This window comes from Chaetodon auriga, chromosome 5 (genome assembly GCF_051107435.1).
Source record: "Chaetodon auriga isolate fChaAug3 chromosome 5, fChaAug3.hap1, whole genome shotgun sequence".
Lineage (NCBI taxonomy): Eukaryota > Metazoa > Chordata > Actinopteri > Chaetodontiformes > Chaetodontidae > Chaetodon > Chaetodon auriga.
In genome coordinates this window covers 8,029,580-8,057,182 of record NC_135078.1, presented here as the reverse complement: position 1 = coordinate 8,057,182, position 27,603 = coordinate 8,029,580, and the positions used below count along the sequence as shown (strand labels likewise).

The 27,603-nt window shown below is 44.2% G+C and overlaps 1 protein-coding gene and 1 long non-coding RNA gene across 3 annotated transcripts; one reads left to right on the top strand and one right to left on the bottom strand.

The window, feature by feature from the left end:
* Window positions 1-4,947: 4,947 nt before the first annotated feature.
* On the bottom strand, window positions 4,948-27,025 carry ddr2l (discoidin domain receptor family, member 2, like). Of its 2 annotated transcripts, XM_076731176.1 has the most exons (20): window positions 26,741-27,025; window positions 15,702-15,800; window positions 15,434-15,536; window positions 14,890-14,965; window positions 14,489-14,641; window positions 13,670-13,817; window positions 12,080-12,188; window positions 11,808-11,997; window positions 11,453-11,699; window positions 11,249-11,335; window positions 10,892-11,034; window positions 10,565-10,676; window positions 10,286-10,402; window positions 9,588-9,662; window positions 9,204-9,448; window positions 8,755-8,882; window positions 8,141-8,338; window positions 7,778-8,012; window positions 7,076-7,225; window positions 4,948-6,348 (listed from the first exon to the last, which is right to left on the bottom strand). In XM_076731176.1, the coding sequence occupies exons 2-20, from the start codon at window positions 15,760-15,762 to the stop codon at window positions 6,214-6,216; spliced, it is 2,712 nt and encodes a 903-aa protein (XP_076587291.1). In that variant the 5' UTR covers window positions 15,763-15,800; window positions 26,741-27,025; the 3' UTR covers window positions 4,948-6,213. The 2 variants fall into 2 exon arrangements, with proteins under 2 accessions (XP_076587291.1, XP_076587292.1); XM_076731177.1 differs by lacking the exon at window positions 9,588-9,662.
* On the top strand, window positions 9,342-11,596 carry LOC143321061 (uncharacterized). Its single transcript, XR_013077193.1, has 4 exons — window positions 9,342-9,465; window positions 9,581-9,714; window positions 10,571-11,052; window positions 11,464-11,596. It is a non-coding gene; the product is annotated as an uncharacterized LOC143321061 (long non-coding RNA).
* Window positions 27,026-27,603: the final 578 nt, after the last annotated feature.

Here is a 27,603-nt window from a genome sequence, read left to right as displayed (position 1 = left end):
ATGTTTTTGGTCTGTGGGAGGAAGCCGGAGTGTCCAGAGAACCAACGCATGCACGGGAAGAACATGCAAACTTCACACAGAAGGGCCCTGACCGACCCGGGGATCGAACCGACCTTCAAGCTGTGAGGCACACACACTACCTGCTGCGCCACTGTGCCACCCCTATAGAACATTTGCCTGATCAATTTCTAAATGTAACTCTGAACAAAATCAAATGTGTATGAAGGCCACAACGTCACACTTACATAGTGACATATGTGCTAACTGTCACATACATTCATGCCACGGGGAAATGTGTGAATTTATGACCTAAACCATGGCAAAGAATTTTGTACAATTACCTTTCTCCAGTTTTATCGCTCAATGAAGTCAGTAACAACTGCAATTGTGGAGAGAAGACATGTTGATTTTAGTGAGATGGGTATTTGAAAGCCACATTCTGGCACAGAATTTGTGCAGTGATGAGATTTTGCCCGAAATATTGAGTTTTATTGAAATGAAATGAATGAGCAAACTTAAACTTCGGCTTTGCTCAGTTCCTCTGAATGCATTTGCGGACGTGACAGAATTCACACCAAAGAGATAAAAATAATCCTCATCTTGACCAAACCTCCTCATGCATTCAGGAGGACAACAGGGAAGAGAGCAGCACCAACAATTATAGCCAGGTTGGGTTTGGCTGGGTCTACTCTAGCATTACACTACTGAAAAAACACTTATAAAAGCTGCTGTCACATCGCCCAGTGTTGTGTAAACCTTTACACGTGTGGAAATTTTTTGGTGCCATCCAAAACTAATTGTGTTGCTTATTTTTAGACCAACCAACAATCATTTATTCCTCATACCTAAGGCTCCAGATAGCTTTGACTGCATTAAAAACTTTAGAACTGTAATCAGAATGAAACCTGGATGCTTGTTTATCTCCCTGTGTTTTGCCTTTTGGCCCTGAACCACTGTTGAACCGCCCTTATGAAAGCTGCAGTCACTGAGCCCACGTCTGCAAATAAACCTCTGTTTTTGGTTTCTGTCTGTCAAATTTAGCTTTGCATCTGCCAAGGACAATTGCAGCGTGTGTCGTTCTCACAATGGTGAAGACTAGGCCTCGCTCTTTCCTGCAAAAGTTTTGTAACACCTTGAAACTCTGAATAACTCACTGTACACTACCTGCTCAGCACAGCAGACACAGTTAGAGACTAGCTGGTGAAGAAAGTGGAACATATAGCAGTTAAGGTGCTAGATCTATTCCTCAGGAATTGTTGGAGGCCAAACCAGAGACAGAGGGCAAGTCAATATCAGAGTTAGATTCGAGTCCATATTTGGAGGAGGTTGGAGTGTTTGGATGGATTCATAGAAAAGTGAAGCTTCACACAAAAGTGAAGCTTGATCTCTATTGTGAATGAAGTAACATGAGTTGCATCTGTAACTAATGTGCCTATTATAACCATGATCTTCTGCTAAACCTCACCAGGAAGCTTTGTTGCCTAAACCTAATCTAAACCTAAAGTGCAACCATTTCACAATAGAACATCCAGACTGTAACATGCCTGAGTTTGTGTGTTTGTGCATGTAAATTTTGAGAGTGTGCTGGGAGTGGGATTATGTTTCTGGATTCATGTATCTGTCCGGTTTGATGTATTCTGTCCAGTTTGATGTATTTGTGTATAACCCCTTGGCTGTACGGAAGGTGGAAACAATTTTCCTTGCAAAAGGACAAACAAATCTAAATCTAAATCTAAATTACCCCACCCTGTTTATAGTTGTTCTCAGCAAGCTTTATTTTGGAAGTGCAACTGGACTTTGTATAGTTATTATTTCTAACTTGACCACAGAGCCTTGCATGTTGAAAAATGATGCTAAAGGGGTACCAGGTGATGTCAAGGTGTCCTGACCAAGGCCACTTGGCGTCACTATGTGATGAGCTGAGAATGTGAATGTGTTACAACTTTATTAGGTAGCTGTTGGGTAACATGTAAACCTGTGTGCCATCAGCCTGTTTTTGAGCTCTTCTACACCCTGGTGACTTAAAAAAAGATTAATTAGTTCAGCTTTAATCGATACAAAGTGGTAGCTGTATCACTATTTATTTTTGATAAAACCCTGCTGTTTCACTGGGACACATAAGCCACTGTTTGTCCTGGAAAGTGAAAGAAAAAAAAAAAAAATCCAGCCTAAGAAGAATTCATAATGTTTTGTTTGCTGAGACCAGATTCAAGTTCAAGAGTTTTTCATTATCAGAGGCCAAAACAGGTCCTGGTATCCCTTCACTACCACTTCAGGTTCTGTGATCAGTGCTTTCATATTTGCCCATACATTGTGCCGAAGGGGGAAGTTCTCTGCAGGATCCAAAGTTTGGAACAAGGTTTCTCTCTCTCTGCTGCCCCCTGCTGATATCCAGCACATGAACAGTTGGGATCGCTCAAAGTGCATTTAGTACATTGCACTGACTTTCATCTTGACTGAAATGGAGTGAGCTGCAACAGTTAATAATTTGCAGGAAGTAAAATCGCTCATGTAGTTTTACCATAACAAGGCAAAAAAGCCCCATATTCATTTTGAGGTTATATTTGTGATGATTATCCCAACACATAGAGTTATGGCTACATCCTTTCCTCAAACAGAAATATTGTAATGTCTATACTCTACATCATATTATCCATACATTTTTCCAAAATTCAGACTGACACATTTGGTAGTTCAGGAAACACTGGAATTTGTTTTTCATTGATTTGTGCAAAATAAGACGCATTCTCTGATCTTCTGTTTGACAAATTTGATTGTTTATTATAAGAAAAAACAAAATGAGACACGAGTGGGTACAGAGTGAAAATTACTTGGGACGACAGAACACAAACTCCCAATATATTAATATACACAGCTACTAGCCTATGTACAATTTAAGTCTGAAACAGGACATCTCTGTTAGAAATGTTCAAAACTGCTGAATTCCTGTTGTAAAAAAAGAAAAAAAAAACAAACCCAACACCTTGAAATAGTCAGAGAAACAGCTACTATAAATTCTGAATAATCAATCATCAATAATAATTATCACACCTAATCTGCATTCACACACTGAGATATTATAGATCACTTATACTGTACACTATCAAACTAAAAGACTCATCTATCTCTCTAATGGAACCAGAAAAAAATACACAGGCTCACTGTAGCAAAGGACTCTGGGAGATTGAGTTTAGTGGTTTCCTTATTTTCTGTACTTTTCTCTTGCATTTAATCATACAATTTGGCACAACAGAGCGTCTCCAATTAACCACTTTAATCCCAACTAGCTCCCAGTGCTCAAAGGAATGTCAAAAACACTCGAAACACACAAAACTCATTTGCTCTTAAACACACACATACATACACTCATAGAAGTGGAGATACAGTACAAATAACAAAACACTACGGTAACAACAAAAACACTGAAAGATGCACTCAAACTTGACATACTTGGTCTTCCTCCCTCTTTCCTGTGAAGGTGATGCTGATTTGCACTTTTGCATTTTGAATTTGCATTTGTTCAAAGGAAGGAGGCGATTCAAAATACTGCACATGCATGCTGCATATTAGTGACTGAGTCACTAAAACATGAAAAAAATGGGATGTAAAATGATGAAATTTCAAAAATGAAAATGTGCTCTACCAGTTTTACACATTAGATGATAATGCAATAATAGAATGAAAATTAGCCTCGACCACAACCGAAAGTTGCGTGTACAGTGACTTGCAGGGATGGTTGGTGAACTACTGTGGTTGGTGAGCAACATGAATTTGTGGCAATTGTAAGTGATAAGCACTATCAATATAGTTTACTATTGAATGACACTGCAAATTTGTGTGTTGAAGGTCACCAAAGATGACTTCTGCATAAAAGATGAACTAGTTTGTTAAACCATTGGTGTGACCAGACTTTTGGAGATTCAACTGCAAGAACAAACATCAATTCAGTTGCAAGGTTGACCAATCACCTTTACTTTTACTTGAGGCTCCATCTCCCAATTCCCCTGACATTATGGCTAGAAATGCTGCAGCACATGTATGCAAAACTACTTGTCATCACTGGCGACATCATTTATCTTTGTAACCTTTCCATAGTTTACTTGAGATTGCTAGAACAAACCACTGTGAAGTCCACAGCCCTGTATTCTTTTTGCTGCATCTATCCTGCATTCTGTAAACAAAACTCTTTTGAATGCTATGCGGTACAAAATAAGTATGAGTTAAAGACAGACTTGCACCCTCTAATGGCAGAATTTCTTGATGCATAAGGACTAGTTGGAGTGATTGGCTGGTTAACGCTGTCTGATGGCTACATCTGTCCAAGGTGTTTCTACTCATCTTTCTTGCTCTCTCGTGGCTCACTGGCCCTCAGCTCAAAGGCTCCCAATCTAACACAGTAGTTCTGCTACATACACCCCAAGATATAGATGTTGTGTCCTGTCTCCACACCAATTTTACCTTGATTTGGTCTGATTAGCTGCTGTACCCAAAGTAGCTGTAGCAAATTAGGTAATTGTGCATTCAGCAGTTTTTGGAAAGAAGCCAAACCTGGTTTAAACATAACCTTGCTTACTTGGTAAGTATTTTGCTAGTTAGTTAGATGACAACCAAATAAGGTACTTAGCTTGTATATATCCTTAAACAGAATTTAACCTTATCTAACATAGCTCTAGTGATGTAGCAGGCAATTTAGCATGGACACAAAGAGACTGTGCTATTCCCTTCCAAATAGTGTCTTCACTGTCTTTGGAACTAAGCCAAACCTAGTATAACCAACAGCAGCCTGAGCACACACAGCTTTAGTCAGCTAACAGCAAGGTGCCAGTTTCAGTTTCTGCCAAGTCTCTGCTTCTGCTTGGTAAATATCTCAGTCTTAATTTGAACAGTTTGTCATTTGTTCTAACTGTTGTTTTATAGTGATTAAACAACTGACTTGTTTTTTTAAAAAAATCTTAATGCTCCATGGCTAGCTGGCTAATCTCTGAAGGCAAACCACAAACCCCAACTAGCTCCATCAAGGCACAACTGGGCTAATGGAGACATTGGACACACACCTACAGGCCTGTGGGCTCCAACATAGACATATACACACTTAACAGACATTTTATAGGCCCCAGCACAAACACAGACACAGGTGAAGTGATAACTTGAGATTAGATCTTTGCATTAGACACTTTGTTACTCTCCCTACTAGCAGTGCCCATGTTGTTCGTGTTGGCTTAATTCCTGCTTGTATCACTCATGCTACAAATACAAGGCGCTTTGAATAAAAGCATTCACTAACTGGCAGAAGTTAATGGCACATGTTGCCAAGTCCATTCATGCAAATTAGTTAAATATAATCATGTAATTGTTCTATTACTTATAGTTTTTATTTCTCTTTGGCAACATTTTTTTCTTTTTGGTTTCAGTGTGCCTCCAATCAAGATTCTTTTCTTAATTACCCACAGTTACCCAATGACTGACTTTCAGTCTGTGAACCACACAGGTTTCAATGCAGCCCATTGGCACCGTGATGTGAACCTCAGCTGAACAACATTCATATCCACAAAAAAGACCGACAAAAGTCAAATACTGTAAAACGAGAAAAATAAAATAGAATAAAAATCTAAAAATAAAACTACACTACAATTTGACCCTAGCCCTAGCTCCAGTGTGGGTTAATATATGAACATGAATAACTGAGAGACACAGACAGTGCTTTACAATAATAATAAAAACCACAGGGACAGGAGAAACTACCAAGACTGAAGAGTCTGTCCAGGGAGAAAATAAAGTGAACAGCACCTTTGGCACCATAACAACATGAAGAGTAGATATGTCAAAAAGTCAGAAAAGTTGTTTGGTCAAAGGAGCTTTAAAGAGATGGATGAAACTGAAATCAGCAACGATAGAAATCTTTAAAAAGTTTAGAAATCTTTGTTCACTCATGACTGCAAGGTTTGGATCTCACAAAAAGTTTCTCCTCTGAGTTGACCAGCTTTAATCCCTTCCATCTGCAGCTCGTCTCTCAGAGGAGAGTGCTGCTGTTACCACAAAGCAAACCAACCTTCGGACCACAGCTCTGCCAGTTTCTTCATTCCCTCTGACAGCGACTTACTCTTGTAACGCAATTCCAGTCTTCTCATGTCAGTCTGTCATCTTACAGGAGTCCAGAGATGGACAAACCCACCGCTGAGGAAAGCCAGAGTGGTACATCCCAGCAGCCTCGGCTCACTGGTTGACATGGGGCCTCAGGGCTTGGTAAAGTCCCTCGAAGGTGGGCCGGTCGGGTATGTCGCGACACCAACAACGCATCATTAGCTCAAAGAGAGAAGGTGGGCACAGTGGAGGAGCGTAAAGGAAGATCTAGTAGGAAAACACAGGAGAGTTACAAACGTAAACATTGGCGACAGGTCAGTGGTTCCCAACCTATTTGCCACATGACTCGTGACCTATCATTTCCAACTGCATATACGCATATAAGGGCTATAAACAGATTAACCGCTGAGAGCTCATTTCTATTTTATTTGAGTACTTCTTACAGGCACAGAGAGGTAAAATTCACCAGTAATTCACAACAAATAAGAATAGTTTAGAATAATATCTGAAAAAATAAATTGAATTTTGCTTACAATAAAAGTTATTTTCTGCTTTCCAATCATGTCATGTCCTCAGATTTATCTTTTGAGCCCTTAAGGAGTCCCGATGCCCATGTTGGGAACAATTGCAGTATATTATTGTAGTTAAGATTGGATGATATGTGTAAAAGTGGTAAAATCATGGCTGATCAGCTCCCCCTTGTGGAGAACTGTGGCTTGCTAAATGTGAACCCGTTAGCAAATTTTGTGAGTTTCTCCGCGAGTTCCAAGCTAGTTCAATGTGGCGCTTCATGTCTAAAAAGTTAAAGAAATCCTAGCCTGCATGCACTTAACATTAATCACAAACATATATTACTAATGATGCAGTGATGCATTACTTGGCCCAATGGTGGCTTAATCAATCACACCTGGATGCAACACTATTGGCTGACTTGAGGTGAATGACACATCGGAATTGTAGCGAACCCAACTGTGTGTGCGTTTGATTTGCTCACCTGTCTGCCCTGGTTCCTGAAGAACTCGCCAGTGTTCTCTATGACCTGTTCATCGGACAGCAGACTGTAGGGCTGCTCCTTACACAGAGTGAAGATCTCCCACAGGGTGACACCAAACGCCCATACGTCACTAGCCGTGGTGAACTTACCCTGGAGAGGAGACAGGGGGTGACACAGAAATACAATGAAAATACTGCAGAGGTCAAATTAATACAGTTTCTGATAGAGCTATTAAAGTTTTAGCATCCAGGAAGACCACAGAGTTTTGGCAAACAATTCGTGAGCTCGTACCACTGGCTTGGAGGGATTTTCTGACTGATTAGTGCTAGCATGATCCCAGATGGCTTGCATGTAACCAGTTAGCCTGCTAACATCAGATAATCCTTTACTGATCCCCCAGAGTGGAAATTCAGGCGCTATAGTAGTTCACCAAGTAGCGCAAAAGTAGTCATTACATCACCAAGCTTCTAGTGCCTCCACATTTACCAAGAATGCATGTAAATGTGGAAGCAATGTGGAGTGGGTCTAGATCTGAATAAACCAGGTCAAGAATAAAAGCTGCTTTGGGGCTTTTCTGCTTTTGGGCTGCTGGTGCACTGATTATTTCTATAATGTCATTGCACACCACTTTACTGAGGCCTGAGGCAAAGGTGTCTTTCTTCAGTCCTATCTAATGTTCAGATAGGGCCCCCCCTCCCTTACCAGCAGGATGCTCTCCCAGGCCATCCACCGTATGGGCAGCACTGCCCGGCCCTGGATGCGGTAGTAGTCGCTGCTGTACAGGTTTCGGCTCATCCCGAAGTCGGCAATCTTGATGGTGAGGCGGCGGTCCAGCAGGCAGTTCCTGGTGGCCAGGTCACGGTGCACAAAGTTCAGAGACGCCAGGTACTTCATCCCTGACGAGATCTGCACGGACATGTGGAGGAGGTCGGACAGACTGAAAGGAGGGAGAACAGAAGGAGGAGGGAAAGAGATGAATGAACTGGATCGATTCAGATAACAAAGACGGGGCTCTGGGTATTAGTATGTTTTAACAGGTAGAAACAGAGTGTTTGGTATATGAACCTGACTGAAGGGATGTTGTTGGCATGTGTCAGTGTGCTCTCAATCTCCCGCTGTGACAGGAACATGTTGAGGTCTCCGTTCTCCATGTATTCAGTCACCATGCACAACGGGTCGGACGACACACACACACACAGCAGCCGGATGATGTTGGGGTCGTTCAGGCGAGACATGATCTTTATTTCCTTCAAAAAGTCGTTCCTAATGGACAGACAGACAGAGGGAGAGGACACATTTTCAGGTTTAGAAAAACGCATTCACGTGAGATTCTTTCAGCTTTCAGTTTCGGACTGTCTTGTTTTCTCACACTGATGGACAAAATGTCAAAACGTGATTGTAATATCAGCAACAGTCCACCATCCACGTTCACAGTCCATCACACCATATTACACCATCGCTGTAGTTACCAAGTGAGTTGAAAGGCTCCCCAGAACCTAATGCATCTCATCTCCTGATGATTTCGTCAGTACGTGGCAGCCTAAACAGTAGCCATGCTCACTAAATATACAGCATCATTTTTTTCACAGCTCCTAATGCACAACACTGGAGAACCTTTAAAGAAACAAAGTCATAGATCAATATACATAAAACCACTGTCACACAGATACATTGTGTACCTGGCTTGGCTGGTAGCGTCAGCCCTCAGCTGTTTAACAGCCACCAGTACTGAAAGCCCATCTCTGTCAGGGAGAGGCGACCCCTCCCCGAGGAATTCTGGGAGTCCCTCGGCTTCACACAGGTGGACCTGCAGAAGACAAGCAGGTAAAATCACAACCATGGACTCCTAATGTCACTTGTTCTGAGACAAAAGAGCTTTGACAGTTTCCTGCCCACAGGACACCATTTGCAGACGGTGAAGGTTATTGATGATGTCCTGATCGTCTCTTCGATTGAGAAATCCCAGTTGGATTAGAAGAAACTGAGGCGCCAGAGCGCCACGTTTTGACAGTAGTCAAATACATTTTCATAAACCTTTCAGACTTTGTCTTACTCTCCAAAATCCACAACCTTCTAAGGGTTTTCAGTGCTCCCTCATGGTCTACCTCTGCGCCTGCTCCCCGCTCACCTCTCCAAACTGCCCCTCCCCCAGCTTCTCCCTAAAGATCAGCTGTTGCCGTGGGAACTCGGCAGCAGAGATGTCCTTCCTGGTGAGAGAGTCCACGGTGAGGGCGGGGACGGCGTACATGTTGCTGCCGGTGACGCCCTGCAGCCGCACAATGTCCGTCTCTGCGTAGTGTGGTGCGTTGCTATGGAAACACTGGTGCGGAGTGCACTGGGTGATGTCAGGCTCGGCGTAGCCTCCGCCACAAGCTGTTGGAGAGAAGACGGTAATGTTTGTTTATTCAGTGCAACTTTGCTCTGTGATCTGTGATCTTTTTTCTTGTCTTGGCCTTGTCTACTGTATCTGATAGATGTTTAAATGTCTGAAGTCACACCTTTCAGCTCTTACCACGCAGCCATCCTGACGTCATGTGACAAGAAGTCAGCAGGAGGAGGTCATAGAGAGGATTACCGAGAAGGAGAGCTGGAGGAAGAGGAGCAGGAAACATGGAAAGAGAGACAGAGAGGACTGAAAGGTAAAAGAGAGAAAAACTCTAAAGTGTGCACATTCAGATCTTAGAGCATCAGCAAGAAAATACTGAAGACAAAACAAGAGAGTAGAACAAAAAAAGAAAGCCAGAGAGCTTGTACAATGTTTTGTGAAGGAAAACAGGAAGTTAAATGCAGAGAAACAAGGAAAAAGCTGTTAATGACAGACAGGACGGGGGATATTTGACAGGAGTGGTAAATGTGCCTGTTGTGGACATGCCAGCAGGGGGCAGACTGCAGCAGTTTTACGTATTTTACTGGAGGCCTTGGCTCTCTCTGACAGACATTCATGTCCAAACATGTCATCATGGAAGATCTGGAGCATTTTTAAGGCACCACTGATTCAGGTTTACTTCCACTCATGTTTAGGATTCCTTAGCAGAGACATATCTTGGTTAACTATGACCAAACCTCCACAAGATGGTCCGTAACTGCTCATGAACATGATGGCATGCCTGTAAGGAGGGAGTTTTAACGGGAAATTCTAGTATGTGCCAACCTTATTCTCAGATTTCTTTCTGCTATAACCGTAAGTACTGAAGGTTCCAGTATGTTTACCTGAGGCCTCTGCACTCTGTGACAGCTCTGGCAGCTTATTTCTCAGCACCGCTGGGTTCTGGTACTGCGGGTCCAACAGGAAAACTCTCTCATAGTGAGGGTCAGTGTTGGCAGGGCCTGAGAAAAACAACAAACGTGAAATAATCAAGCACACCAAGCCCCAATTACCCTGCTGCATGCCAGCTTATCTGAACAAAACAACATGAAAAGCAGTGAGAGATATGTCATCTCTATTCAATACCAAGTGGAAGTGCGACAGAAGGATCTGCTGCTGTCTACCTGTAGGAGCGTGGCCGGAGCGGGGGGGCACAGGAGGGGTCTGGAGGATGATGGTGTCACTGCAGGACGACAGCCGAACCGTCACCTCCTCATCAAGGATCCGACGTGGAGCCTGGAGGAGGAGAGAGGGAGAGGGAACATGCTCATGTTCTTCTGTTGTTTATCTAGTCCTCTGGGACAACAATGATGCAGGAAATTAACCTTTTTTTTCCTTCATTTTGACTGCTCTTGGCAGCAGAAATTTAAATCAACTAAAAGAAAACTTTAATAAACAAAAGTGCATAAAAGTTTCCACTGCATCAGTCCTTTATCTCTTCATCTGCTCACCTTCTCCAGCACCTTGCAGACGTACTGGCACCAGAGGATGAGGAAGATGATGATGACCAACAGCAGGATGATGGTCACCAGGCAGCCAATCAGAATGGGCGTGTTCACGTAATCTGGCGGGTCACTGGCTGACGGACTGACTTCTGTGGGAAAGGAAAGAGGTTTGTAGACTTTGTTCATGAATCTCAAAGCCTTTTGGTGACGTTCTAGATGCTAAAAAGTTTGTTTGTTATAAAACTAGTGTGGCAGTTTAAACGTGGTGATGGTTTACTGATGTTAAACTGATACACAGAACTGCTTTCAGTTATTTCAGTTTCATCTGTAATGGAAAGGGTGTGAAAGGGTCAAAGGTCATACCTGTCTTTGCTGTGGTTGACATGGTGCTCTCCTCGGCTGAAGGGGAGGTAACGACCGGGGTCACCTGGGTTGGGAGTACGGTGTCCTCTGAGGGACAAAGAAAGGGATGTTATTCCATTCTTTGAGGTGATGGGCTTTTACATTTCAGGAACCAATCAATAAATCAGTCATTTGTGTGTGTGTGTGTGTGTGTGTGTGTGTTACCTGACTGAAAGGAGATCTCGCTGAACATCATCCAAACATCAGCAAAGAAAAAGCGGCAGCGGAGTGATTTGGCAGTGCGGCGATTCAGCGGCACGGTGACGTAGCGGGCGCTCGGGTTCCTGTCGTCCAACACCGTCTTGAACGCCACAGGCTCCGCCTCCCAGCCGGCGATGAGGCGGGGCTTAAACCAACAGGTGACGGAGGAGAAGATCTTCACACCGCGGGAGAACATGTTGTTACTGTGAACCTGGACGGAGGAACAGTGGAGAGAGACAATGAGAACGATGAAAGTGAAGCACACAAGGAAATGCCTTATGAGCTGCTGTGACGAGGTCAAGTGAGCAGATCTGAAAACCTTCATGGAGGTGAAGTTCCTCTGCCTGTCGAAGACAAACTCCATCTCCACAAATCCCTGAGTTCCCAGCGAGTCATTCCTCCAGCCCAGGTAGTCGTACCCCTGCCACACGTGGTACTGACGAGTTAGCAGGAAGTCGTCCTGGCCAATCACGCCGTCTGTCAGCTGACCCATCCCTCCAAACAGCCTCCTGTGGGACAAGACAGCTGTCAGTCACAGAGAGCACCGGGGTAACAGGAGACAGGGATGTGTGGAGAGTGTGTGTGACGTGCCTTTTCTCATGTACTCCGTCATACGTGGAGTCGTTGAGGCTGGCATAGCTAGCATAACCAGGCGGCATCATCAGCTGACCTTCTGGAGTGCTGTAGGAGATCAGACCGTCTGCAGGAGAGAGACGGTCGTTGAGAGGGAAGTATATAGAGGTTTATTGTCTCTGCACACATTCAGTTTCTGACTGTCTGCTGCGTAGATGAACTTGCTCACTGACTGGAGAGTCAGAGGCCCAGTCGCACCAGCGTTTCTAACAGCAAATGTTCAAAATGGAAATGAAAAAAATGACTGAATCTCAGCGGAATCGCAGCAATCAGTGGATTTACTTACTAAGGGTTCACATGAATGCTCGCCTTGACAAATAGCAAACCATCTTGACAGAGGCGACCTTTGAGGTTAAGGAGTGTTCATAACAGAGGAAGCCATCATACCAGCTGTGTCACTACATCCTCCTTTATCTAATCATTGTCTGTCAGAGGATAAACTGTGGTGAAAAACAGGAATGAGACAGGAGCCAATGGTCTCTTGAATAAACAGTGCTGACCTATTTCTATTTTATGGACTGAGCTAGCTAGCATGATAACTGGCAGTTAGCACGTTTGACTGGGTGCTAAGAGGGAAAGCTGCTGTGCAACGCCTTTGTTTCTCTACTCATTCAGGAAGAGCTGGGGAACGAAACACCAACCCTGTGGTTGGTGCAGCTGCTCTACCTCCTGAGCCACAGCCACCACCCACAGATGCAGCCATTTACCATTATTTGGACCCATCATCAGGGCAAAACATGCTCTTGGAAGGGCAGGATTCATTTTAATCTTTTAACGCAGCTGCCAATATGATACCTTTTGTTCATAATGACAGTCTTAGTCTGAAGAATATCAACTTTTATTTCAACCTTTTTTGCGTATTAACAGAATACGTCAAGCTTGCCAAAGCATCGGCGTGTGATGTTGAGAGGAACATTGCCTGAATGAAGTACAGCATTTCTTAATTTTTGGATATCAGTGCATGTCATAGACAAAGAACAAGTCAACTACACAAGGAGTCGAATTTAGCTGCCAGCTGGTACTTGACAGTTTTCAAAACCTGATGCTACGAATGGTCGGAGGCCAAAAAACTCTGAATGGCAACAAAAAAACAATTCAAACAGCACCAGTGAAACCAGGAGTCTGATCCTCTGCTAACAACCTTTAGGTTTTGCTGCTGAGTATCTGCACCTGCCGCCCATAAAGTACATAACTCCTGTTTTATGTGATATAATTCAGATAAACCTTCTGTGGGGTTTGCTTGATGTGCATTTTTTGTGGATAAACGGTGTGATAAAATCTAAGTGTAATAGCTTTTGGCATAGAATTTGTTGCTGTGATTTACTTTTATTTCACAACAGACGAGAAAAGGTTGTACAATCTGTATTAGGTTTTATGTTGACATTTTAACATGCGGAGGAGTTTACTCGTCTCTCGGGAGGAGTCAACATTTCTGAGAAGCGATAAAAGTCTAAATGCACTGAATCAACAACCTCTAATGTCAGCAGAGTCAAACAACACACACACACACACACATTTAGAGCGTGACGGTGTGTTTGTGTGTCCTACCCTCCCACGGACAGCCGTACAGCTCCACTCTCATGCAGACGGTGGTGGACAGCTTGGTGACCGGGATCAGCCGGACGTAGCGGGTGATGATTGGAGGGTGAAGGTCGTTGATGACTGAGGCGTAGGCGTTTTTGTTGCCCTCCATCACCTGGAAACAAATATCACATGAGTGGCTGGAGGTGGGCAGGTGATTGATCCTGGAGACAGTGTGTGTGTTTGTGTGTGATAAAGAGCAATTTGCTAACATGGTGAAAAAACATAGTCAAATCAAAATCACATCACATCGCCGCTCATTGACGTCACCATCTACACTGATGCCCATTGTTTGCTACTCTTGATGGGCTACCAGCTGCAGGAATCGTGCGTCCTCAGTGGATGTTTTTTGAGAAAATGTCTTAAAAAGTTTAAATGTATCTTGAGAAATTCAGTTTGTGTCTGTCAGGCTGTGGATCCCTGTGCAGCGGAAGTGAGGGAGAAAAGTGTCCAGTCTCACCGCCTCAGACCAAAGCACGACCAGGTGTTTAAACTGCGTCCTAATGGTGTTGCTGTAGCTGCCAGTGACCTCGAAGGGCAAAAGGAAGCCGGTGTGTAAACATCATTTCCTGTGATTGGTGTGTGAATGACCAGAAGCAGCTCAGAGTGGCATCGTTTTCTTTTCCTTCCTCTTTCTTCCATTCTTTCCTCCATCGCTCTGTTCTATCACTCCCTCAAATGTGTCCGCTCCGCATTTACTGTCTTCCTGCCTCGTTTTTCCCTCATATTTCTCCTCACCCACAGTTCTTTGTCTAACGTCTGCAGTGAAACATTTGGGTCACTCACCGCGTTTCCCAGGCGGTTCTTCCAGGACTTCCACAGCAGGCCGTCCCTGCTGTAGTTGACGCGGTAAGCTCGGGCGAACTCGTTCCCAGAGTTCCTGGCGTATCGTCCCTGAGTCCCGACCACCGTCAGGAAGGTCAGCCTGCCCAGATCCACCTGAACAACACATGAACAGGTTTCTGTTAACTCACAACACTTTGCTGAGTGCGATCATGCTTTAATACTGCTAAGATTCTTGTGCTAATTAAGTATATCTTTATTAGCTTAAAGTTGAATTACGCACAGAAATTTTTGTAATTCCCCCTCCCTGAAACTCAGTAACTGTCAAATGCATACGGGTCCACTGACATGACTGAACGTGTTTGGGGTTGTTTCTTTCTTTACAGCAGTGAGCAGACACAAACCTGCAGGTACTGACTGTCTGAAGGCTCAAGCTGTCCCTCGGGACACCAGGCGCCGTCTCCTTCCTCACGATTCAACCTGCAAACACACACAGAGTTCATATAGAGCGTGAGCAGGTCCTGGGAACATTTGATAACGCTGGTCAAATGCTGTTAACCAGAATTTTTAATTGACATTTCATGTCCACATTTCATTCTGACGTGTTATTTGGAGTTGTGTTTTCTACTGACAAAGCAGCTCAGAAATCAGAGCTGCACTGTTGGACATTTAATGCCTCGCTCGGCCTACCTTTAGATGGCATGTAGTGACCTTTTAATGTGTAACCATGCACACTGGAACCAAATGAATTAACTATGTCACCCTGCATGTCAGAATTAAAATCAATTTGGTTTCAAAATTTGCCACAAAAACTATGAAATCATCCAATGTACAGGGTAAACAGGAAACATGCACAAAGGCATTTAAAAGCATGAAAGAAAGGAAAATGAAGTCAGCAGTTATGTATATCTTATCAGCCAATCACAGCACTGTTGAAACCACACTGACCTGGCGTATTGTGGCCCCGTGGTCTCGTACCATTGGCTGGATGCTGTGATGTCATCGTCTTTAATCCGTCCATCCTCCATGCCCAAGGCATAGCGGCAGTGTGCTGAAAACACACACACACACACACAAAACAATCACAATCAACCATTTAAAACACCCAAGGGACTGTACCGTCTCAAAGTGGATCCTCACAAGTACAGAATTACAAGTGTGTGTGTGTGTGTGTGTGTGTGTGTGTGTGTGTGTGTGTGTGTGTGTGTGTGTGTACCAGGGTCGATCTGTCCGAAGGCTGCTGTGGCTTGAAGGATCAGCAGCAGGAAGAGGTGCATGATGGTCCGCCAATCACACCAACACACATGCTACATCTCTGAGAGAGAGAGAGAGAGAAAGAAAGTGAGAGAATGAGTGAGAGTGGGAGGAATGCCCAGCCCACATCCACCCTCCTCCCAGAGGAGGGTGGTGTCTCACCGCGAGACACTCTGATAAACTTATCATTCATTTAGATGTAAGAGCACACAACATGAGTCTATGGAGAGACAATGAATGACTACGCTGACAAAAAACATTCAGTCTGATGAACAGAAAGAATGGAGTCGGTCGGAAAAGTTCTTCTCCACATCAGGCCACTTACCAAAGGAAACGAGCTGGGTCGAGTTCACATCATCAGCTCATGTTGACGCTGTGTTTGTAGTTAATACTGATTATGTGGTCATGCATCGTCAAGCAGAAGACTCGGAACAGACAGCTGCAGTTTATCATTAATTTAAAAAAAAAAAAAAAAGCGATTTGACAGCTGGTCTTTATTTGAAGTGTCCCCTCATTTAGTTTTACAGACACCTGCCAGCCAATCAGATACAAGCACATTTGCTCCCTATTAACTAAATGATCTCCTCGTCTTGTCATTGTTAGCTAATGTAATGTGCAATGAAAATGAACATTTATATGATGTGAATAGTTGACGAATTTCCACTGTAGGAACGGCCCCTAAAACTGTCACTGCTCCACACAACTGCAGCTGGATGGATGAACGAGGGTCAGCCTGAATGACTCCTGACTTCATTTACAAGAGGACAGAGAGTGTGTGTGTATGTGTGTGTGTGTGATTTCACAATGTTAGTGCTGTTGGAGTGGAGCAGTTTATAAATACTGGACACAAACAGCAGCCCACTCACAGAGGTTACGCAACACTGAAACACACACACACACACACACACACACACACAGTAGAGAAGTCTTCTTCCCTTGATATGCTTTATATTTGATCGTATATGTGGTGTCTCGCTCTTCTCCTCCTCCTCTGGATATTTTTGTACTCCCTAGAGTTTGTCAGCTGTCCCGTTTCTGTTTCAAAATGACGGACATCAACTCGCTGGGGGAAACAGCTGGATGGGAGAGAAAGAGAGTGATCGAGAGACACAGACGGAGTGAGAGGGGGGAGAGAGAGGGAGACAGAAGTGAGAAGGAAAAAATGAAGGAGAAACACAAGAGAAGAAGACCCGAACAAAGACTGGAGACGACAGGGTTAGGCTGAGGACTGACAGGAAGGGAAAGGAAGAAAGAGAGGAGAGAAAACACAGAGAGAGGAGAGAGGGGGAGATACGGTCGAGGCAGGAAAGAGAAGGAGAAAAGGTGGAGGGCGGAACAATGGACGGAAGGGAGAGGCAGAGAGGGACGAGGAGCTTAAAGAGCGAGACGAACAGCGTGCTGTGAGCAGCGCTCTGCTGTTCCAAGCCTGCTTTACCTCTGACAATGTGCTTCAGTGTGGACAGACACGTGCTCTGCTGCACCTGTGACCACACCCAGCTGTGATGTCATCAGGTCCTGGAGCACGCCCCACTAGAGGTCAGCAAAAACAAGACTTTCAGGGGGTGTTACGTTAAGTTTGGATGTCCAGGTTTTGCTACAGAAGTAAGAAAAGCTCATCAAATGTCAAGTTGTGCACTCTCTGAGCTTTCTGCATTTTAAAGTTGACAGTAATAAAATAGACATATATACTACATATATATATACTGCGTGTCAATTGAGGGGTCAGGCGTACCAGACTCTGACCAATCAGATCTCAGCGTCTTTCCTACGACTTACATGACGTACAGAGATGATCAGTAAGGTACGAGTGACTGACTCCATGTTTACAGCTCCGGAGCACTCTGTGCTTGGCAACGACAAATCCAACACAGCAGTGACGCACGACACCATCGTCCTCAATGCTGATTTTACCTCACCACGCTGCACATCTGTCAGGGAGCCTGAGCGTATCATAATATGATCAACAGACCAAATACGTTGGCTGATTCAGCTCAGAAGAAGACAGAGGGATAACTCAAGCTGGCACTGGAGCACAGCGCTGGAGGAAGTTTGGAGCTGGATCATTCTCTGGGTCTCTTTTGTGTTTTAGCATAGAGTTAAACACAGGGCAGATCACAGTAGCCTAACCTCCATTTGGAAACACATCAGTCTGATCAGACTGTGACAGAGTGGTACAGAAGCAGCCTGCAGAGACTCTCTGATTACAGCCTGGTTCAACGTTCCACGTTATTATTCTCATTATTCCAATACAGACTGTTCCACAGGGATCCTCACAGCCCGCAGCAGGCTGAGCACAGAACTGTAAAGACTCAGTAAAAACCTGCCAGCCCTCAATAATACAGTCATTTCTTGAAACAATCTTTCTTTTCTGACGTAGGTCTCCGCTCTGCCTTCAGGAAGCGAATTCATTCACTTCGGCCGAGCTGCACGAGAACGCAGCAGTTCACTTTTTATTTTCTGGCAAAGATCGGAGAGAGAGAGAGAGAGAGAGAGAGAGAGAGAGAGAGAGCTTTATGTAATGTGTTGGCTGTAGCTCAGATTCCTGCACTGTTGCTCATCTCTACAGCAAAATCACATGACGGGAGAGGGAGAGAGGGAAAAAAACATGGAGAGAGAGACAGACACAGTAAAAGGATTAAGAGAAAAAGAATGAGTCCGAGAGAGACAGAGAAAGAAAAAGACAGCGAAGTCTTTTTCATCATCTGTGACGTTTTATCTGTTCCAGTCAAAGAGTTTTTGTCACAAAAACAAATCCAACTTCATTACAAACTGTTTCCTTTTGGAGCTTTTCAGGATTGAAAAAACCTTTACTGTTTGAGGCTGAAACTGTGGATGGAAATGAAACAGCTGTGAAGTGAGTTGAGGGGCATTTAACCCCACCGACCAAACTTTATACAGCCTGGCAACGAGCCCTCATACCTAAAAGACAAAAGAGGTTCGACGGTACTTTTCAAAGCCGATGTCAAAAACGACGCACATGACCGTTTCCTGATCTGGTGACCAAACCACAGGCTGCAGTGGCAGAGTCAGACCCCTTGACCTCCTCAGCTCGTGATAAACTTGCTTTTACTCCACTTTGCTGGGCTCTGAACGTTGCTAAAACCCTGTTGACCTACGCAGCATTATGAGCCTGAATGCATCCTGCGTGACACTGATGGAGGACTGAGGCTGCTGTTGTTCTGCTGTCTGTAAGTCAACTGTGAAGTGAAGTGTCATCTTGGTATGATGACTGTAAACCTGTGACAGCCCAGGACATAATAATAAAACCTGTAAACAACAGAAATATTGTCCTTGAAATGAATCAGGAGCTGCAGCCTGGATCATAATTATTACAGTTTTACTTTTTCATTCTTTTCTCTGCTTTGCTTTTCCTCCATCTTTGCTCCCTCTCCTTTGTCTTCTCCTTCCTTCATCTCCTTCTCCCGTCCTCCCTCCTCATCTCCTCCCTCTGTCCTCCTTTTCCTCTCATTCGGTCCCTCCTCTCTCCTCCTCCCTCCTCCTTTATCTCCTCCTCCCTCCGTCAGAACAAACTGGAGCTGAAAGCCTCAACATTCCTAACATTCAACGCAACCCAGAGCTCTCTCTCTCTCCCTCTGTCTGTGCGTATGTCGCTCGCTCACACAAACACACAGGAATCCACATGCCTCTCTCTCCCTCCGTCTCTCTCTCTCTCCCTCTCTCTCTGTTACACACAGGAATCTGCATGCCTCTCTCTCTCTCTCTTCCCCCCCCCCCCCTTCTCTCTCTCTCTCTCTCTCTGGTTGAGGGGTGAATGAGACAGAGTTCACTGAGAACAAAACAGAACAGCAGGCAGAACACACCATAGAACATTGACCAAGATACCAAAGACGTCAGGCTGGAGTTTGGAGTGAAATCCAATAAGTGTTGACCAATCAAATACATGCACGCACACATTCCAGGTAGTTCATAATGTTAACTGTGCAGATCTACTTTTTAATTGAAGTGATTCTAGCTGTGTTAACTCTCCACAGATTATAAATCACCGTACTGGTCGGACAATTATCTGCGATCAAGAAAGTGCAAATGCAGCAAAAAGTCCTGAGAGACATGTTGCAGTTTCTCTCAAATGCCTTGGAGGTAGTTTGATACATTCTAGGCTGAGACAGAGTAGGTGTACATGCATCCCTCTGTCCAAGATACATATGTAACACTCCAAACTGGGACTTTTCTTCAAGCTCGGGGACAATTCTTGATTTTGAGACTACTTAAACGATCAGTTTCCAAACACATAAGCTCAGAGGCGTCAGTTCCTCAGTTCCTCCTGCTGTTTGTGTGTGCTGACATCAGCCTGGCATCTGTGGATACCTGCTAGCTGGCATTAGCGACGACCTGGCAGGCATGGACAGACTGAACAGAGCAGAATTCACAACACGGCTCAGTCGACTCCCCCGGCTTCACCTCCGCTGACCAGAGCTAACACCTCATCAACAAACACAAACAGCGAAGTCTTTATTCCGTCCGTCCCTCTCCACGACAATCAACGTTAAATTCACCACGAGACAGTCAGAGCCACCTGGGGTCCCGACGGTCCAGGGAGTCCTGTTTGTGCTATGACGGGAGTCCTTGGCGGACGTGTTTACACATGAGTACGGTCCATGCCAACCATATGTTTGCTCATAAATTCTAGGCTGCATGTGAACGGCCCACGCAGACGCTATAGGGTCAGGCAGACCTTCACAGCTATGCAGAGTGTAATTTGTATTTATTCCAGCTGGTGATCTGTGGACATACCCACTTATAATATCTGTCTCTGTGTTAGTTTCAGCTTGTGTGGATGCTTGAGTAAAGGACCACAGATCTATTATCTCCGTGTTATCTGATCTTATCTCTGCCTGCGTTATTTAGTGCTGCTCACTCTGAACAAAACCTCTCTGTAGCTGCAACGCCATGTGTATGATTATGCAACATGATAAACAATGAAAAACACACTGCGAGCTGAGCACAGGCCTCTCACACACACACACACACACACACACACACACACACACACACACACACACACACACACAGAGCTCAGTTGGGTCCAGATGCCTGTAATGACACACTGTCAGGCTGAAAGACAGTAAAGTTCCCAGCTGGTCATGAACAGGAAACTGTAACAGAAATAAAATGCCAATATTTAGAACATTTTTGCACATTAATAGCTAATCAGAAGCAGCATGTGCTGGTACCAGAGGAGCATTTAATGGGAATATATTTTACATTTCCTCCCAACAGTAGCATAGGTAACACTTTAGATCCACTGAAAGCCACCTGGTGAGCGTGATGGGTGTCAGTGTCACCGGATAAAACATGCTGACAACCATCAAAACCTTCACTGTCACTGCCATCATAGACAAAATCAAATGTTTAACAACTGTGTCGAAGCATTCTGGGTGTTTCCACAGGCTAAGTGGTACTAAAATGACATGTAAAATCATTTTGACGTTCAAAATGGTTTCAATCTCAGTTCTGTGTTTTCAGGAGGAGCTCCAGCTCTCGCGCCTGTAGCACATCAGCAAAACGCCCCGAATGCAAACACGAGCTCAGAGCAGGTGAAGGTTACGAGGTCCGAACTGGAGCAGAGCAGCAGATGGTTTAAAAAGAGCTGCTGGTATCTGAAGAATTTGAGGAGCGCTTGATTTAACATGTAGAGCTTTGAACTGACAGACAACACTGCAGCCAAGGAGAACACCATCAAACACACCTGAAAACATGAATGTGGAAATATTTAGCCCACTTTTCTGATTTAGAGGAAGTAGAGGTTGTATCGCTGAAGAATTTAACCTGGATACTGAGCGTTTTTAGAACTTTGTCACCGTAATCCAAACACAGAACACAGCTCCACTGAACTCGTCAGCAGATGAAATACAGTCAGGCCACTTGAGGGGTGACGTCTCACATTAGATGTTAAGAAAACTGTTTTTGATTTCAAAACGTTGCTTCATCGTTTGGAGTCTCTTGGATTTCAGAGTGAGACTTTAAATCTTTCCAGTCACTACTCTGACGTCAATTGCGTCACTCAAGACTGTGGTGCTCGACTCTGAATTTGAAACCTGATGAATGTCTCAGTACACACACACACACACACACACACACACACAGGTATGCAGGGTATCATAACTCTGTCAGCGGTGGGTGGAGGGAGCAGAGGAGCTCATCTGTCTCTGGATTCTCTATAAGGAGTCACAAATCACAGAGTGGACACAACCTGAGGATGCACATCTTTAATGTGACATCGAGTAACAACATCGAAAGCAGATTAATGAGCTCTGTGACTTTAAAAATGTCCGCTTCTTACACGAGGCTCCACATTTCTACAGATCCACTGGAGCTGGAGTTTGACACGAGCCAGAAGCTTTATGCAACAAAACAGAAGCCGAGTCATGTAACAGAAGAGCACATTCACACCTACAGGCCATCGAGAGCTTCCAGCTCGGCTAACCTGCATGTCTTCACGCAAACTCCACACAGAAAGGCCGACCTCAGGCGTCACTGACAGGACGTGACGATGACAGTCCATCGTCCCTGCAGCGCTCAGGAAGCGGTTCTATGTGACATTTAAGTCAACTGATTCAAATAAAGTTCGGCCTGATAAAATCAGATCCTGTGCGTCTGTATCGCCTCCCCTCAGCAGCAGCCATGTTCGCTGCTCTCAGTTTCTTGTGCCTCGCGCAGATCCTCTGTGTGGTTTTTTTTAATGGTTTAATGAGCTGCTGGCCGTGGCTCTGCAGATGGAAACCCGACACACTCGCTCATTTACACTCATGTGTAATCTGCTGCTTCCACTCGAACCACAGCTACTATCTGCACACGCGTCTCCAGAAGCCATTTTGACTGTTTCCTGTAAGTGTTTGTGTTGAACAGCGCGGCTCGAGTGGTGTTTATATAAAAAGGCCTCATGAGAGTGTCATCTCTCAGATCAGAGTCTGAAAAGAGGGTCAAACACTTCATGTGATGACTCAGCGGCCTGAGGTTAAACGTCTTTGGAAACGTTTATCTAAGCGTCTAAACGACTTAAATGGAAGGAGGTCGTGTTTTCAGGTTTTCCTGCGCGTCTGCTGCTAACATGCAAGACGCAATCTCTCAAACAGATCAATCTTTGGCACAATCTCACAGACAGCTCGCTTTATTGGCTCCAGGTTGAGCTGGAGAGAGTTTAGAAGAGATCTGGATGCGATGCCGTATAGATACTGGGATGGGATGAATTATCTTTTATTGGAAAGCTAGAGCGCTCACTCATGCTCAGAGTCCTAAAGACAGTTTGAGGTCATCCTGTTAGCTTTTAGCGTTCCAAGCCCATCTCAAAGTGCACAGAGGGCAAAGCATCCAGTGTCATGAAAGCGACGCTCACTGGCTGTGATGTGACTGTCCCCTGCTCTCCATCAGCTAATTCATCGAGCAGGTGAGGTTGTGAAGAGTAACGTAGAATATGATGCGTAAAAGTCCTTTAGGCGAGTGACTGCATTTGTATCAAATGTGCTGTAAGTGCAGGACAGCTGTGCAGCTACTACAGTTTGACTCATTCTGAAATTTCTTCCTCTTATTTTACAAGAAGAGTGTGAGAAGAGTAAACAGGAGTTTTCGATTATGAAGCATTAAACTTCTGTTAGTGCCGGTAATGTTCGGGAAAGCTGAAGTGCAGCGGACCTGTGTTTTAAATTACGCAGATTATTTTGTACGTTTACGAGAATGAACTCTCTTCAGAGGCTGTTTTTACCCTCAGGAAGAGAACATGAGGACAAACCTGCTGTGGTTTACCTCAGTGGAGGTTTGACGGTCAGAGACTGGTCCAGACTGAGGTGAAACTGTGTCTTTTTGGTCTTAAACAGAACAAAAGACATCATGTGAGTTTGGGAAGAAATCGAAACCTGACAGCAGCAGCAGGAGAGTCCTGGACCTGGCTGTTCCATGCTGGTTGTTCTCCTCTCAGTCACGGGACTGTACAAATACAATCCGACACTTCACTGATCATACACTGTGCTGCTCATGTGCTGTGGCTATATCCTGACACCCAAATGACCTACAGTCAGAGAGATGAACAGAAAAAAAACTGAGACTTCAGCTGCCTGAATGATCCCTGTCTGACTGAGTGGCAGCAGGGTGAAACAATATATCTTCCCCTGCTTTGTTTTGGGTTGGTTTTGTGAGTGAACAGGGCTGTCAGCTCTCACAGTCTGAGCCAAACACTGAGCTGCTGCTGTTGTGAAATCACTCTGAGACTCTCTGTGGCTCCAGGCTGCTCTCACAGCCCGTTCAAGAGAGAATAAATCAGCTTTCTACGACCTCGCATCACAAACATGGAGCTGTTAGACATACCTGCAGGGGCAAACAATCATCCATGACTGAGATTACTGGCAGTCAGAACTCATTTTTTTCTTTGGTTATTTTCCAAATTAAACATTTAATTTACTCAACGTCAAAAAGCTGAGAGTGAAGATAGAACCAGAGAATGTTTGGGATTGGCAAAAAACATAAACGATAATCACTAATCAGATATGCTGTCAATCAAATTTCTGTCAGTCGGCTAATTAATACAGGTAATAACTTCATCATTATTACTATGACAGAATATCCAAAGTCTACAATGAGCTTTAATGCTTAATTCAGTTCTACTTGGAGGTCAACACATCCATCTAGATGACAATAGAGAAAACAGCCATCTACTGATGAAGACTGTGGTTTAAAGCGCTGGAAAAAGCATGACCTTGAGTTGGGACGAGTTCCAAGCTTGACCGAAATTAACAGACGCAAAGTACAACACGGACATATATTTCAGTGACATGTCTTTCAATGATGTGTGAATGAATCGTCCTGAAGGGCTTCATGAGGTGAGCGAGTGAAGGATTCACTCTGCAGGAGCCTGAGTTTAAAGGTCTGAACCTCTGCTGTCAGCCGTCAGTCTGTCCTGAGCTGTGAGCATGAAAATAACCCAAACATGATCCCTACTATGCCTGGGACGAGGTGGAGAGGTCAGCAACACACACACACACACACGCACATACACACACACACACACACACACACACACACACACACGCACACACGCACACACTAACACAGTTTACAATAAGAGAGAGAGGCTTACTTACTAGCTCTTGAAATCCAGCGCTCTGATTGGCTAGTAGGTGTCTATTTAATCATATCAGTGTTCACCTCAAATGTGGGCAGTGCTGGAAGAAGGATTTAGAGTACTTTTACCTTAGTAAAAGTACTAATTACCATCAGCTATCAGCTAAATGTACTTAAAGTAGCAAAAGTAAAAGTACTCATTCTGCAGTAAAATGCTCTCTGTGATGTTGTGGATTAATATAACTGCGGCAAACTTGTAGTAAACACACTCAGTTACATTGCGCCAATGCACGTCGGTCAAGTCAACAGTTAATCCATTGTTGTAAATCAGTGCTCTAGGTACAGTAAATTATACTATGGGTAACCATAGCAACAGTAGTGATGCTTCAGACTCCGCTGACAGACACCTGACAGGTGACAGTAACCGAACACACTGAAACATGGAGGAGCGGCTGAACACCGACGACCTTCGCTCCTTTGAGAGCTCGACACATGGACACACAGACGATCGTGGACCAACCAGCTCAGACTGCACACTGTCCATCCTGCATCGAGGAGGAGTGCAAATGACAGGATGGTTTTCAGTAAGCGGACATGTCACGCTGTATGAAGACTAAGGAGGAAATATCACCATCGATATTTTAAGAAAATAAGGGTCAAGCTTCACATTGAGGAGCTTTGAGTTGATCGAATATAAACTGTACAAATATAACGATGAAGTGAGTTTACCAACAGACAGATTAAATGAAAACACTGTAAAATCACTCATTCTTCTTCTCTGGTATTCATGCTTTGTTGTCCCAGTCATATTTGCTGCTGTCAGTGTTTTCTTGCTCTGATTGTCACTGTCTCTGTATTCATCTCTGTAATGTTATACAGCACAATGTTTAGAAGATGACACGGTACAATCCATATTTAATACATGTAAGAGTTGGAGAGAATAGGTCCTAGGTCCTATGGTTCCATTTATAGTTTTATTTTCCGCTTATTGTCTTGATTTACCGGTCAGAAAAATGTTGATAGTATCCATCACAATTTCCTAGAGCCCATGGTGACGTCACCTGTCTTGTTCTGTCTGACCAACAGTCCAAAAGCCCTAAATTTTCATCTCCTACAACAGCATAATGGAACATATTCAGGCTTTACAGTATTCCCACTGACTTGAGTGACTGTGACGCTCCAGAGTGAGCTCAAAGCAGCTGATGCGCATTATATTTTATCATCTTGAGACTGCATCCCATTCATAATCATTCATTTTGTATTTCTGTATTTCTCTGTAGTGACCTGATAGTCTCTCATGGCCCCACTTACAGTAATATTCCTATAATACTTTCAAACTATTCTTATAGAAACTCACAGGGCCTCCATGGTTCTCTGTACTGACTTCATGACAGCTGTGTTGCATTTTATGACATTTCTCACTCAGTTGCTCCTAATCTTGATCTCAATCATTGCCTTGTCAGTCCGTTTAATGATGATATTCTCTCTTTACGAGGTGACCTACAGTGAGTTTATCACAATACATCATATTAATAATCCTCCTCTTCTAGTGACCCACAGACTGTTCATCCTGTAAATTCACACATTGAACATTTCTCTAAATCTGATGTTGCATTTCATGTTTCTCTGCAGCTGACCTTCAATCTGTGTGTGTGTGTGTGTGTGTGTGTGTGTGTGTGTGTGTGTGTGTGTGATATTTTTAGAGTTGATAGTGTAATTGGTTTAATCTGTGCACTGGATCACTTCTCCTGCAGATCACAAATATCTCAGATATCCCATCTAGGCCTCAGTCTGCAGCAGCAGCAGCACTGATCTCAGCTCTGTTGTCATGCAGTCAAAGTTTCCAGACAGTCTGACCTCTCCGCCCGGCTTCACTTTCCTGTTTCCCTCACTTATATAACGCACAGATAGAAACTGTCAGCTGTTTACCTGTCCGCGGTTTCCCTCCGGATCCACAACAGCAGCAGCAGCGGCGCCAGCAGCAGCAGCAGCAGCAGCGGGCTCCTCTCCGGTTTGATCCGTTTTTCTCGCAGTCCAGTCCGGCTGGTCGTGAGTTTGCAGTCGGGGACAGGCCGAGGAAGTCACAGGATCATGGTGGAGAAAAGTAACGGTGACTGGATCTCTCTGATGGTTCCCTGTCGGCCTGATTTCTCTTCCTTCAATTCTTCTTCTTCTGGTTTTCCTTCAGCAATCTGTTGGAAGAAGAGGATCTGCACACTCCAGAGAGAGGGAACAAAAAAAAGTTTCTGTGTATTTACATCACATCCCGTTTCCGAAGAGGAGGAGGAGGAGGAGGAGGAGGAGGAGGAAGGCAATATGAGCCCCCTGAGCGTCTGACATCTGAGAACTTGAAGGAAGTCCGCAGTAGGGCCCTACGAAGGGAACTACGGAGGGCAGACTTTCTCAAGTGTCCGCCAGTGGAACGTGTGTGTGATGGAGTGCTGTGTGGGTCAGAGGCACATTGAGTTAAGTACTTCAAATTAGGACAGTTCTGATGTACTTTACGCGAGTATTTCCATTTTATGCTACTTTATACTTTCTATAAATTATATTTATTATTTCTCAGATTATTTCTAAAGAATCTAATTTACAAATAAATCCTAATGGTTTATTATAGATGAAGCTGGATATAAAGTAGGAGAAATTTGCTCCATATTTACCAGCTACAACATTAAAGTGACGAGCACATAAATATTTAAATGGTTAAACCCTTTAAAAAGTATAAAATAACGTGATAGAGACTTTTTGATTTGTACCCTAAAAAGACCTTAAAGTCAGGGTTCAACCAGTGG

Excerpts from the sequence above, each read along its gene's own strand:
- ddr2l (XM_076731176.1), bottom strand. The coding sequence starts at position 15,762 with ATGCACCTCTTCCTGCTGCTGATCCTTCAAGCCACAGCAGCCTTCGGA. Across the intron at positions 14,966-15,433 it reads ACGGGGCCACAATACGCCAG|GTTGAATCGTGAGGAAGGAG; the intron begins GTCAGTGTGGTT and ends GTGTGTTTGCAG. Across the intron at positions 9,663-10,285 it reads ACAGAGTGCAGAGGCCTCAG|CTCTCCTTCTCGGTAATCCT; the intron begins GTAAACATACTG and ends CTCTTCCTCCAG.